The following is a 15,592-nucleotide window of genomic DNA, read 5'->3' as shown; positions in this document are numbered from 1 at the left end:
GTGCCCTTTCCCTATTCACTGAAAAAAAGAAAAAATCTATTACAAACATATATAACCCAGCAAAACAAATTCCCATATTGGCTGTATCCTCTTTTCGATATATATTTATATATGTATGTACACACAAATATATGTATGACTTGTTCTCCTGGTTTTGCATAATTTTGGTTTGCAATTCATATAAATTTTCCCAGATTTTTCTGATACTATCCCCTTCAATCATAAATAGGTAAATAATAAACACATGCGGTCCAATGTTATATTTTGTTTTATTATTTTTCTTTGGTTCTTGATTTTGTTTAGATAATTATACTTGATAAGGGAAGTCAAAATAGCTTTTAAAGAGCAAAATATGAACCAACTAATAACACTAGATACCTCCAATGCTTTAAGGGGGGAAAAACACATGAGAAGAGTCACAGTGTAAGATGAAAGTTTCCCATAGTTTCTATCATTGCACTTCTTTAATGGACAAGAATCTTATGCCTACTTTTCAATGTCAAGGTCACTTTTATTTTAAAACATGTACACACACACTTGCACATACACACACTCATACTCACACACATTCTTATATTACTTGTGATTTTAAGTGAAGGGTCAACAGATGTCATAAGAAATTTTGTGTCTTTCAAATGAAAAGAAAGACCATACAAATTTATGGAAAGAGTTTGAGGTAAGAGTAACCTCATGGACATAGGACTAGTTTCCATATAATATTTCTTTAACTAGGGAGATGGAGGGATGATAGAGAGATTGACATTAAAATCGGGATGCCTAGGAACCCTGTCCTTTCCCTTCTCAATCATCCCTATATATTGATTCTTTCTCTGATGCCTCTTCCCCCCCCCTCCCCCAAGGTTCAAAGGATACAAAGATGTTGATTTAAGGTTCAACTCATCTACTTAGTAAGTATACAATCCAAACTAGGCCCTAATGCCCTGCCTTCTAATTCATTGTTTTTTTTTTTTTACTCTAGCATCTTCTTGTCTTCCCCTATGGCACCATCCATTTCTGCTGTTACTATAAATCACAGATTATGATAAATGCCACCCCTATAAAGACTGTAATCCCAGGTCTTCTGTGGTCTCTGAGAGCAAGGTTCAGATTCAAGATCTTGCTGCCAAATTTTTGGTCTCTGTCCTTAGAAAGGGAAAAAAACTATTGGAGGCAGCCAAGCCTCCATAACTACCCGTAATAGACTCCAAATCACAGACTTCAATAGTGAGAATACCTCCCCTTACAAAAATAGATTAAACAAATAACTATAGTCAGGAGAATGAGTTTTCCTTGTCCTCTTCTTCAGTTCCCATAGAAAGGAATCTTGCCAATAAAATGGTGACTTTGAGGCCTGCTTCAATTAGATACCTAATGATCTAAGTTTCATCCATTTCTGAGAAGTGATGTGCATCTGAGAGGGAGGGTTGAGAATAGAAATGGACATCAAAGTAAACCAAGGATTTAACCAAAACTTTATAACTAATTTATTATCTAGTTGTTAGGTGTGTAATGTCGGTATGTGCGTGTTCGCGCATGCGCGCACGCGTGTGTGTGTGTGTGTGTGTGTGTGTGTGTGTGTATAAAAGTATATAGCTAGTAGAAAGCATGTTGAACTGAAGTCAGAAAACTTAGATGGGATCATCATCTCCATGATGACTTTGACCAGGTCACTTTCCCTCTCAGAGCAATCCAACCAAATCCATCTAACCTGACTATCCTCTAGCTCATAGTTAAGGAAAGATAAGGAATGCAGGCCTAGGGCCAAGAAGATCTGAGTTCCATTCTAGCATAGACACTAGCTGCATGACCCTGGGCAAGTCATTTAATCTCTATTTGCCTTAGAGAAGGAAATGGTAACCCACTCCAATATCTTTGTCAAGAAAACTCCAAATGCACTCACTAAGAGTAGGCTCAATTGAAGCTATCCAAAAAGAAAAAAAAAAAAAGTTCATTTCGTTCTATTTTTTCTACAAGAATGGCATAGAAAACTTTATGAAGTATTTTACCTAAAACTATGTGAACAAAATCTGGCCTAGGTCTTAAGCAATAACATCTCAGGGAGGGAATTAGATGGTGGCAATGAGTACAAATGTCGATATTAATTACAATCTCTGTTTAATTATGGTAGAAACTAATGGCATGTAAACCATCACAAAGTAGTGGTGACTTATAAAAAGAAAAATGCCCAAAGACCTTTTAACATTTTTTGGCATTTCTAAAGCAAGTGATTCTTTCACCTATTTATTTTAATTGATGTTTTGTTTTGACATTACTTTTATTTCTGAGTATAGCCCTCACTACACCCCAAACAAGGAGCTGTCTCTTACAACAAAGATTTTTTTAAAAGAAAGACTGTTTATAAAATATATATATGGGGCGGCTAGGTGGCATAGTGGATAAAGCACCAGCCTTGGAGTCAGGAGTACCTGGGTTTAAATGCAGTCTCAGATATTTAATAATTACCTAGCTGTGTGGCCTTGGGCAAGATACTTAACCCCATTTGCCTTGCAAAAACCTAAAAAATATATTTATATATATATATATGTATATATACATATATATGGCTACCTAATAAATTAATCATTGTTCAAACTACCATTGAACAGTTTTAAAGAGTTAAGAACATTTTCATGAAAGATTTCACGGCTCAAGCAGAGTCTAAAACTTGCCTATGCTAGTCATTGAAATTCTCAGTTCTCTAAAATTCCTTTGATGTGTTCCTTTCTCCTTTTGACCATACATTCATTTGCCCCGGATGACAGCCCTTTAGCTTGAGGAAGGGAAAATAACTTATGAAGATAAAACTCCTGTGTAACAAAATAGGTAGTCAAACAAACATACAAGAACATATTGATTTTTATTTAGTGGCTACTTTTATAGGAAGTGAAGAAACAAAGAATATCAATAAAATATTTTCAAAATGAATAAAAGAAGGCAAAAGGAATTGCAAAAAGAGCAAAAATGAAGCAATCTTGTTACAATCTTGTTAAATTAGATATATTATAGGAGTTAAATTTCTATTGTGAAATTATTAAACTTTATGTTAAAGAATAAAGACATAAAAGAATTACACATTTTCTTATTCCATTGTCTTTCTTTTCTTTTAATACTGAAATATGTTTATTGATTATTAAGTTCATAATAAAAAAAAGAATTTTAAAGAGATTGATAAAAGAATTTCAAACCAAAAAAAGTCCGAAAAAAAAAGATGTACTTTTTTGCGGGAAGAGTTAAAGGCTTCTTAATGTCTCTTGAACTACATCACATTAGAATTTCTTTATTTCCTCTACAAATAAGACCAGACAAGAATAGGAAGTAAATGGCTTTCTTCTACAACTTACATGAAATTTGTACAGTTAGAAATCAGAGGAGTCTCTTACTGTAGCACTAGGAAGGGAGGAAGGGACTCTCATTCCTCTGATCTTAATGATACCTTAAATTCCTGGATTCATTTTTATATATTCTAACTTCCCAATAAACATATATGAACCAAGTAATTTTGAACTTTCTGCCTTTTTAGGGATGATGATTTGAATAGAGATGTTTGCTTGTGAATGATTGAGAGAGCAATCCTAGATTTACAACAAGGGATGATCATTTTGCCCAATGTCCTTATTTTATATGCGATAAAATTGAAACCAAGAGATGTGACATGGATGACTATGGCTCAGACAAGTAGTCCTGGTTTGGGACTCAAAAGAAGAGGTTTTGGCTCTAAATCCAGATTCTACTAGAATATTCAATTTTATTCATGCTTCTTTTAAAGTCAAAGATGAATTCCTTGGGAAAAGATTTTTTTCTGTTCCTTCTGCAGTTATTCCAGAAACAAAATAAAGAGAACCACAACTATCAATCCCAATTCACTTTAATATTCACATTTTTATTCCCCTCCTAACTTCACTTTCATGGTCCACAACCGCTTCATGGCATTCTTCACTTCTGCATTTCTCAAAGTATAAATAATGGGGTTCAACATTGGAGTAACCACGGTGTAGAACACTGCCACAAGTTTGTCTTCAGTGAAGGTGGAAGAGGGACGCAGGTAGAGAAAGGTAGCTGGACCAAAGAAGAGAAGGACAACGGTGATGTGGGAGGCACAAGTGGAGAGAGCCTTGCGTCTCCCCTCTGCTGACTGGTTTCTCAAGTGGACCAGGATGACAACATAAGAAGAAATCAAGAAGAGAAAGGAAATTACAGAGAATAAACCACTATTAGCAAACACAATAATGCCCTCCACAAAGGTATCAGTGCAAGCAAGCTTGAACAAGGGATGGAGGTCACAGAAATAATGATCAATCACATTGGGACCACAGAAGGGTAATTGGACAGTGATAACAATCTGGACCAAACTATGAAACATGCCTCCTAACCAGGAGCCAAACACCAGCACATGGCAAACAGGACGGCTCATGATGGTCATGTAGTGCAATGGTTTGCAGATGGCCACATACCGGTCATAGGCCATCACTGTGAGCAAGAGGATTTCAGCAACTCCAAAGAAATGGAAGAAAAACAACTGTGTCATGCAACCATCCAAAGAGATTGTTTTATTCTGAACCAATAAGCCAGAAATGAATTTAGGAACAATGGTAGAAGAATAACAGATCTCTACAAAGGACAAGTGACTGAGGAAGAAGTACATGGGGGAATTCAGGTTCTTGCTTGTGTTGACAGTGAAGATGATGAGGCCATTGCCCAACATTGTGGCCACATACACAGGAAGAAATATCACAAAAGAAACTCTCTGTGCTTCTCGATCCTGGAAGAGGCCAGTGAATATTAACTGGGTTACATTGTTTTTAATAGCCATGGAATTCAATCATTTCATATAAACTCGAAAGAAGTTCAATAGACCTGAAATAAGACCAAAGAAAATAGGATTGTTGTAACTATTAAGATAGTTTCCTCACTTAACCCCATTTACCTTGCCAAAAACCTAAAAAAAAAAAAAAAAAGATAGTTTCCTGCAAGAAAAAAAAAACAAATAGAAGTGTGGAATGATGAAAGGATGGATGGATGGATGGATGGATGGATGGATGGATGGATGGATGGATGGAGAGACAGACAGACGAATGGATGGATGAATCAGTACTTATTAAATGATTATTATCTGCTTTTTCACATAATTTGAATTCAGTTCTTCCTAACTCCACAGTTAGTGTTCTATCCACTGCACCACAGAAGAATGACTGGATCACAGCATCATAAATCTAGTGCTGGAAGGAACCACAGAGATTATGTAATCCAACTCTCTCCTTTGATTGTTGAGCAAATGGAAACCCAAGGAGACTATAGTAAATGACTTAATGAAACAGAAGTAGTAAGATCTAAGTAATAACCTTCTCTGACTCTAGAGTGTTCTTCCCTGGGCACAATATGGAAAGCCAGGGGAGTTAGTTTCTATTCAAAAACAAAGGGAACATTTACAAAACTTGACCATACTTCAGACCACAGAAAGGATTAACCAAAAGGAGAAAGACAGACAGAAGTAGAGAAACAGAGAGAAAAGCAACACTTGAAGTACAAATGATATTTACCATAACTTAAATTTGCAAAATGAACCAAAATACAAAATGTGATCAGAAGGCAGAAGCCTATATGGAGAATGTTGAAAAGCTCTTAGTTTCTAATAATTTTCTAATACTAAGCCCAACAGGAAATCCTAGTATAAATTTAACTTGGCTGCAAAGAATACTTCTTTGTTATGTTACTGTCTTTATTTTCTTATATTTTACTTAAATTTTTTTGAACTGCCTGCCTCCATTGCCCCACTCTCCCCCCCATACCACCCCCATCTTTTACTATCTCACATGTGCATTTTTCTTATTTGTGGAATAAACTTACAAGTCAATCCCATTGAGTATTTGAAAAACAAAAACTCTTCAAACAGAGAAATTTGGAACTCAACCTGAATTAGAAGTGTATTAGTAAATGTCTAAAAGGCTCTCACTTCTGAGCTTAATTTATATTATTAACATTTCTCCATCACTTAAGACTAAACATTCAACAAAATAATAAATCAAATTTTTCAATGTTTTCTATTGTCTGTCAATTTCTGAGGTAAAAATGTTCACACTGAAAATGTAATTATGAGATACTCAGAGAGACTTAAGCTGACCCCAGCCTCCACCTGCACAAGAGTTAAAAACTTTATCTCCAATTAGCATGACCAATCAGGGTCATTCTTGAACTAGAAGCAAAACTGATCATCCATTGCAATAAAAAAAATCTTGAAATTGTCCCTTTACACCCATGAAAATGCTAAAGGTAAAGCAAATCAATAAATTAAAAGCTGGTCTGAGTAATTAAAAACAAAATCAGCTACATTATTCCAGCTATTAGCAGACCTCTAGATTGGTACGAACTTTTTGGGAAGCAACACAACACTGCAGACCTTAGTCCTTTGTTCTGGTAGAAGAGCATGATATCAAGAAAGTGATGTCATGACAAGTGAATTGGATTGCAGTGAGGTGACTCTGCTAAGTCACCAGTCTCTCTTTTTCCTTCAGAACCATCCAAGGCCATGAAATGTGGATCTGGATGACTGGAGATCAATCATCAAATTAAATGCTGGTTTGATTCTGTTTAAAAAGAATTCAGTTGTTGGTTCTGTGTCAATTCAAAGGTTTTGAAAAGCAGGATGACATCATGACCCAATAAAAGCTACAAATCCATATTAGTTCCCCAGAAAAGGTTTTCAAAAAAGGGAAATATAAACAAGCAAGACAATGACTATGTTTTGAACACAGATAGGTATCAATAAGTATAAGTATAGATTCTAAATGAATCCCCGAAAGAGCTCTCATTATGCAAATTTGCACTAAGCCATGCTATAAATATATGTAAAATATGGTGATTGGTTCAATCCCATGTCATCGACAGCATATATAGCTTCTGCATTGAGCTTAAATGGTAAAAAAAAAATAGAAATTGCTGCTCATAACTATTTACATATTTTACCTTAATTATTTTAAATAGCAACTTGTTCTTTACTCTCAGCACAAAAATTGAAGGGAAGGGAAGCGTTTGACAAAAAAATTAGGATACAAAAGGATTTAAAATATTAAATGACAAAAAACTGGATGTAATCAAAAGGAGTTAATAGCTGTCAGTGGTAGCAAACTTTTTCAAGGAATGAGGATCAACCATCAAGAAGGTCCCTCAAGATCGTTTTCAAGAACTAGAGAAAGAAGCCTGAAGCTTTTGGTAGATCCTCTATGACAAAGGGAGAGGGGAGGGGAGGGATTGGAAATGACAAGAATCACAACAAATGACAAGATGAAGAAGGGGGCAGAAGAGATTCCTTCTTACACTACCTCTTACAAACAAAGGGTTTGTAAACAACTTTCAAAAAACAAACAAATAAAGATGTTTTTACCTACAAAGATTATAAAAACACAAATACCCACTTAAATGTATTCTAAGGTTGAGCGGGTACACAAATATTCTGATTTAGACTGTAATATGGATATAGATATACAGATATTTCTGAAAATAGATTCTTCTCAGCTTCTGCAATATACCTTCCCACCAAAACCAGACCAAGGACATTCAAAGTGAACCAGTGGTCTGAGAAGGCTACCTCTAGGTTTATAGTCTTTTCTGGAATTTAAATTTCACATCTCTGGGAAGAGATCACAAGTATTCATGAAAGAATAAAATCAAAAGACTTTTCAAAGCATGTCTAAGATGCACATTTGTGATTCCTAAGGATCAGGCATGAGAATGGACTGTATGACAAATGAATTGCCCCCATTGTCACTCTGGCACAGACATAAATCAACATTGGTCAGCATTAGAATACATAATCAGTATAATGTGACTTTATATCCAATTCTCAGCAATCCTGCAAAGTTGTTTCTGAAACTCTGTAGAACCCCAGGAGCACTCAATCCCTAAGAGACTCAAGAAATCTGTAGATACAGGGCTGCCTTAAGCCAGTGCGCAGGCAAGATGGTCATCCAAAGGTGGGGAGCCCCAAAGAATATACTCAGGGATCTTCACATGATCAGAAGGGATGTAGGGCTTATACACAGGCTGCAGGAGGCAAAGACTGAACTTCAGATCATGCCTTCCCTCCTGTTATCATCGATTGAAAAAGTGGAGAAAATCCAAGGCTTTAAAATAATATTTTATATATGTAGTTAACATATATATTGTATGTGTATGTATATATACATATATATGCATATGATGAGATAAAGATATTAGTTACATAGATACTGTGTGTGAGAGAGAGAGATAGAGAGAGAGAAAGGGAGAGAAGGAGGGAGGGAGGGAGGGAGGGAGGGAGAGAGAGAGAGAGAGAGAGAGAGAGAGAGAGAGAGAGAGAGTTCAAATCAGGAAAAAACAATAAAAGGAAAGCACTGGGAAGGCTTCTTATCAAAGGTAAGATATATCTGGTATTTAAAGGAAGTCAAGAAAAGGAAAAAAAGAGGAAAAAGAGAATATCAAGGAGGAGGGAAAGTCAGTGAAAATTCCCCCAGGCAAGAAATTGTATATCTTATTGAAAAATACCAGGGAGGCACATGTCTTTCTATTGGTGATGCAGGAAGACAGAAAATTTAAGGAGTGAGCTTGTCTCTTTAAGAGACAAGCAAGAGATATTTGATTTTGAAGATAATAGAGACTCATGGATAAATATTGAGTCAGAGGTAGAGAGGGACATAATCAACACCTTCCCTTTAAGAAGATCAGTTTGACAGTTGAGTAAGGAGATATTTGAGGCAGGGATAGCAACCAAAAGATTACACAATACAATGTTGTGATAAGGACCTGGACCAGGGAGGTGACCATGTTAGAGGAGAAAGGAGAGACAATAAAGAAAGGTGCGGTAAAGGGGGAAGCAATAGGACTTAAATTGTTATGGGTGGGTGGGAAGAAAAAGCAAGATGTTAAGGATGAAACCTACATTATAAGCCTGGATAAAGGAGAAGATGGTGATGTCCTCAAAAGAAAGAGGAAATTTAAGAAGAGAGAAGAAAAGAAGAGAATCTGCTATGGACAAATTGAGTTTCAGATGACTATTAAATATCCAGTGTGAGATCCCAAAAGGATGGCGAAAATGCCAAACTGGGCGTCAAAAGATATACCAATGGATATGTAAGGGATGGGAATCCTATTTACAGTGAATCTATTGGGGAAGATAAGATCAATGAATGAAAAAGTGTAGAGCAAAATGAGAGGAGGAAGCTGGACAAAGCCTTGGTAAAAAGTCATGGCTAATGGTTATGATCTTATTAAAGATCCCCCCAAAAAGAAGGAAAAATGGACCATAAAATCTTAAACATAGAAAATTCAGTGCTGGAGAGAACTTATAAAATATCGAATGTCATAATTTATGAAGATTTAGAGATCAGGGAGGGCAACTTTTGCATTTAACCAAAAGTGGATAAATGAGATCCAGAAAGAAGTGACTTTCTCAAGGCAACCAACTACTTAGTGTTAACATGTTACCATATTGAAACCTGTCTCTCCACTCAGTGCTCTTCCAAATATAAAGTTTTCCCTTCACCACAACATTAATTTTTCTTTTGTGATTGCAGAATCACAGGGTTTAACTTGCCTTCACCCTACTCATACCAAATCTCCATAATCTCTAAAAACTAGCAAAAGGCATCCTGTTGACAGGTAAATCAATCAGAACACAGTTCAAAATGAAAAGCTGATTCTTTTGACCCTTCCCATAGAGAGAAGAAAGAATGACAAAAGACAAGATCACCGCTACTCACATTGTTTGATATTAGAGACTCACCTGCATGGTGAACATTCTGAGGTGCCCTAACCTTATAAAATGCTCTCAGCCAGAAGCTAAGATCAGGAGATCAAATTCCCTGAGATCTTCTTTGGCTCCCTTGGGAGAGAACTTTTCCAAATAAATAATGGCTTGGGAAAAGGTTGAATTCCTGCTTCAATTATTTATGTAGTGAGACTGAGTTTTCACCCAGTTTTAGTGCAATACTGCTGGGCTGGGTGTCTCTGCGAAGGTGGAGTTGACTCCAAGATACTCCCCCCCACCCTTTCATCTCATGAATTAATCAACTATACCATGTTACAGCAATCTTCTTGATTTTGTTGCTGTTCAGTCTTTTCAGTCATCCTCTGTGACACCATTTGAGGTTTTTCTCGACAAAGACACTGGAGTAGTTTGCTCTTTCCTTCTCCAGATCATTTTTACAGATGAGGAACTGAGGCAAAGTTAAGTGACTTGTCCAGGGTCACACACTAATAAGTTTCTGAGGTCAGATTTGAACTTAGAAAGATGATTCTTCCTCACTTCACTCTTCCCACCAAACCATCTGGCTACTCTTACTTGCTTTTAACCTAGAAGACATACAATGCCATACTGGTTCATATGGGCCTTTCCTCTGCTATTTTATGGAGTTTACGTCAAACAAAAAGTCTTTACTATTGTCCTAATTGTTCAGAACCCTCACTTGGGAAAATCCTTATGGATATTTTCTTGGCGTTTTCTTGCCAGCCCTAATTTAAATTTTGTTTATTCAGAGGTCATTCCTGATTTCTATATATTTGAAGCAAAATCAAGATTTAGGGAGTGCTAAAATAAAAGAAGCAGGGAAAACATTTCAGAGTACCAGTTACAGGATGGAGAAAGGATGGAGAACTAATAGGAAAAAAATAGTTCACTTAAAACTTCCAAAATTCCTTGAAGGTATTTAAAATTTGAACTTTAGTCTGCATTTCAGGAAAATGTGATATTAATATCTTTGAAAACTAAAAAATTCTGCTGATTGAATATCACCCTAAGTATAACTCTGGAAATCTTTTTATAAACAAAGGTCTGCAATCTGTAATTTTATCAAGGGTGAGAGGGAGCAACTTGAGATGTGGTATCCTAAGAAGTTTGAGAAGAATTAATGGTTCCTCTTTGAAAATATCATAAGAGAAAATCAGAGTAACATTAGATTTGACTCATTTAAATGCTAGGAAGTTTCTCCATAGGAGGGCAGCAAGTTACTAGCAGGGTAGTTTAATTAGCAATTAACAGTCAGTGGAGGTTAGGATGGGGGAAGAATTAATAAACAAATAGATGTCTGTAAGACAAAAATCATACAGCAGAGCAAAACAAGTCACTATATTACCATATTTTCTTACCTATTTATTTATATATGTGTATATAATATAAATTGTTCTGGTTAACATACTTATAGTTTGAAGTTCAGTCAAATTTTTCCAGATTTTTCTGAAACCATTCCCTTTTATCATTGTGGGTTTTTAAATCTATAAATAGTAGACATGTGTAGACAAGTATTATTTTTTTCTTTGTTTCTTCTTTTTTGTTTACACAATTATACTTGCTAAGGGAAGTCAAAATAACTTTCAAAGAACAAACCATGACACAACTTAATAACACTACCAAGATACCTCCATTGTTTTAATGGAAAAAAGAGATAAGAATGAAAATACCACATTTTAGAAGATGTCTAATGAGTCACAATGTAATAGGAAAATTTCCCCTGTTTTCTATCATTCTATTTCTTCATCTGTCAATTTTATACAGACTTTTCCCTGCCAAGGTCATTTTACTTCAAAATACACGTACTCACACTCACAAAGACACACACACACACACACACACACACACACACACATACACACACAGAGACATATTACTTGTATTACTTCTGGTTTTAAATGAAGGGTCAACAGATGTTTAACAAGTTTTGTCTATAAAAACAAAAAAAAATCCATTAGATATGCTAATCCTACCCAATGTAGATGAGACAGAATTATGGAAAGAGTTTGAGGTTAGAGTAACCTCAGGGGCATAGGACTAACATCCCTATACCATTTCCTTAATTTAGGGAGAATGGAGAGATGACAGAGAGATGGACATATAATTGGGAAACCTAGTAACTTTCTGTCACTTCTCAACCATTCCTATAGGTAGATGCTCTTTCTGATGCCTCTTTCCAATTACTTAGTAAATATACAAACCAAACTAGACCCCATTGCTCTTTTCACCCTACTACCTTACTTTCTTTCCCTACAGCACCATCCATTTCTGTTATTATTGCTAAATCACAGTGTGTCTTACCTATATAGGCTATAATCCCAGATTTTCTGTAGTCTCTGAAAACAAGCAAACTCAGTGGCATCTACAGGATTACCTAGGATCTTATTCAAGATCTTGATACCAAATCTTTGTATTCTGGCCATGTGAGTAAAAAAAAACTATTAGGGACAACCAAGGCAGCAGCCAACATCCTCCAGACATTATAGGACTCTAATAAGAGGATATCTAATGATATGCACATTCTAGGACTCCTAACCTACCCAGAATAGCTGCCTAACAAAAGACTTCAATTCTGAGATTTCTCCCCCTTGCAAAAATATATTAAACCAGGAACTATAGTGAAGAAAATGAGTTTCCCTTGCAATCTTCCTCGGTTTCCATAGGTAGGAATTCTGCCAACACCTTTTTGACTTAGAAAAAAAAAATGAAATCTACTTCAATTAGTTAGCTGGTAATCTAAGTTTCACCCATTTCTGAGATGTGATATGCATCTGAGAGGGATAGTTGGCTATAAAAATAGGGATTAAAGTAGAAAGGATACACCAAAACTTAGGGGCACTTGGGTGGTGCAGTGTATAGGGCACTGGCCTTGGATATGGGAAAAAGGGACTTCCTAGCAGTGTGACCTTGAGCAAGTCACTTCACCCTGATTGCCTTGCATCTAGGCCCATCTCCAGTCTTCCTGATCCATATCTGGTCACTGGACCCAGATGACAATGACAGAGAAGGTGAGACTGGTGACTTAGCACAGCTCCCCTCACTCAAATCTAATTCATGTGCTTGTCATGGCATCACCTCCCTGATGGCATGGTCTTCTTCAAAAATGAAGGACAAAGGGGCGGCTAGGTGGCGCAGTGGATTAGAACACCAGGCCTGGAGTCAGGAGTACCTGAGCTCAAATCAGTCTCAGACACTTAACAATTCCCTAGCTGTGTGGCCTTGGGCAAGTCACTTAACCCCATTTGCCTTGCAAAAACCTTAAAAAAATGAAGGACAAACAACAATAACTAATTTATTATCTAGTTATGTGTGTATGTATCAAAGAACTATGTAGTTCATAGAAAGCATGTTGGAATGCACCCAGGAAACTTAGATGGATTTCCATCTCCAGGATGACCTTAACCAGATCACTTTCCCTCTCTGAGCCTTACTTTCCCTATCAACCAAAATCCAGCCAAATCCATCGAAGTTGACTCTCGTCTAACTCATAGTTCTTTTCTCAGGGAAGATAGAGCACTAGATCTGGAGTCAAGATCTGAGTTCAAATTCAGCACAGACACTTACTAGTTGTGTGACCCCAGGCAAGATGTTCAACTTCTGTTTGCCTTTGTTTACTCATCAGTAAAATGAGCTGGAAAAGGAAATGGAAAACCACACCAATATCTTTGTCAAGAAAACTTCAAATGCATTCACTGAGAGCAGACATAATTAAAGCTACTCAACAATAAAAGGGTTTTTTTCACTCTATCTTTGCCACAAGAATGGCATAGGAAACTTTAACAAATAATTTGCTGAAAACTATGTGAACAAAATCTGCAGGAAACCCTTAGAAATCTTAAGCAATACCATCTCAGGGAGATAACAAGATGTTGGCAAGGAGCACAACTATCAATATTAACCTCAATCTTTCTTTAATGAGTGTATAAACCATCAGTGCCAAAACTACCATAAGGAAGGGGTGATTTATAAAAGAAAAAATACCTAAAGACCTTTCCACATTTTTGCATTTCTAAAGCAAATGATTCTTTCATTTATTTATTTTAATTGATCTTTTGACATCTATTTCGGAACATATTTCTTTCTACTCCCCAAATCAAGGAACTGTCTTTTACCACAAAGATTTTTAAAATGAAAGAGAAATGAAGGAATTCATAAAACCTACTGTATCTAATAGAATATGAAGTATTCTTCACTCATAATCCTACACTTGTATTGACAAAATAAGGTAAATATATCTTCTAAACTCTTTAGTGACAAATTTGGCCATTTTGACAATAGAACATTGAGATTCAATGTGTTTTTTGTTCACTTCCCTTACATTATTGTAGTTTTGGTGCATATTCTTTAATTGGTTCTGCCTATGACAGTTCATATAAGGTTGCCCATACTTCTCTGTATTTTTCATATTGTTTCTTACAACACAATAATATTCCATTACAAGCTTATTGCATCAACTTTGCTTGCTGTTATTCACTATCATAAAAAATTTGCTGAGATGAATAGTATGGTCTATAAAAGATATTCTTTTATTTGATCTCTTCTAATCAAGGGTAAATTTAGAAGTTTAGAAGTGGGATACTACAAAATCCAATTCTAACAATGAAACAATTCAACATGTCTGACAATCACAAGATATTTTAAATTAGGAGGTTATCAAAAACAATTATTTGAAAGGAAGTTATTGCATCACAAGAAATCTCCTCTCTAGGAAGAAATGGGCCAGCCAATAATCTGCTTAAAATAGGGGCCCACATTTGGCTCAAAATGTTTATGTTACATGAGATGCTTGAGATCATCTCCAATTGACTAGGCTGAGACCCAAACTATCTGCCATTCTGAAAAGCTTTATTATATAAAAAATAAAGTATACTTAAAATCAGAAAATTGGTTCTACAAGTAACTGCTTTCTTCTTTTTCTTTTTTTTAAGTTTTTTCAAGGCAAATGGGGTTGAGTGACTTGCCCAAGGCCACACAGCTAGGTAATTATTAAGTGTCTGAGGCCAGATTTGAACTCAGGTACTCCTGACTCTATCCATTTGTACCACCTAGCCACCCTCTTCTTTTTCTTGAATCATATTTTTAATTTACTGATCAAATCATATTTCATACTGCAGTGCAAGGTCTCTGGAAGCCCTCAGCATGTCTCCCAAGTATTATTATTTAACCTTTCAGCTGAGATGGGATTTTAGACACTTTAATATTGGGACACATTGGGACAGATAAATTAAGTGGTATGAAATACAATGTGCAAATATGAGTTACACCTAGTAAGTTAGACCTAGTAAGATGTATAGATGGAAATCTAATATCGGCTTTCAAATGCAATAAATTTCCTTGGAATTGGCCAAGAGGTGAAATTTAGACTATTGAGATGCTGTCACTTTAATGACCATAACCATGTTTAAAAATAGTGCTTCCAAATGTATTTTCTGGCTTTTGTAAGCATTTTAAGATTTATAAAAAAATAAAATAAACATTTTTAGGTAACAAAAGTCACATTTTTAATTTATTGATTTCATTGGGGGAAGGGAAGCATTATAAAGGCTTTTAATTTTTTCTTACACTAAATCTGAGGGGGTGTAGGGCTTTGTTACCAGTGTCTCACAAAATATAGATTTGTAGAGATGGGTCACATTTAGTAATGGAATATCTCTTAAAGAAATATATGGATATCTCTTAAAGTAATCATTGACTGTTAATCATTGTACAAACTTTCATTGAACAGATTAAAAGACTTAAGAACATCTAGTCATGAAAGATTTCATGGTTCAAGCATAGTCTAACACCTGATCATGTCCATCATTGCGATTTCCAAGGTTCTAAAACCCCTTTGAT

At 35.8% G+C, this 15,592-nt stretch overlaps 1 protein-coding gene across 1 annotated transcript; it reads right to left on the bottom strand.

The window, feature by feature from the left end:
• Positions 1-3,880: 3,880 nt before the first annotated feature.
• On the bottom strand, positions 3,881-4,810 carry LOC141516567 (olfactory receptor 4B1-like). The gene has a single exon (XM_074227592.1). The coding sequence runs from the start codon at positions 4,808-4,810 to the stop codon at positions 3,881-3,883; it is 930 nt and encodes a 309-aa protein (XP_074083693.1).
• Between the last annotated feature and the right edge of the window lie 10,782 nt (positions 4,811-15,592).

This window comes from Macrotis lagotis, chromosome 3 (assembly GCF_037893015.1).
Source record: "Macrotis lagotis isolate mMagLag1 chromosome 3, bilby.v1.9.chrom.fasta, whole genome shotgun sequence".
Classification (NCBI taxonomy): domain Eukaryota; kingdom Metazoa; phylum Chordata; class Mammalia; order Peramelemorphia; family Peramelidae; genus Macrotis; species Macrotis lagotis.
Note: the sequence above shows the minus strand (reverse complement) of the source record. Positions and strands in the feature narration are given on the sequence as shown.

Bases quoted from the DNA above. Each gene is read 5' to 3' on its own strand.
- LOC141516567 (XM_074227592.1), bottom strand. From the start codon at position 4,810: ATGGCTATTAAAAACAATGTAACCCAGTTAATATTCACTGGCCTCTTC.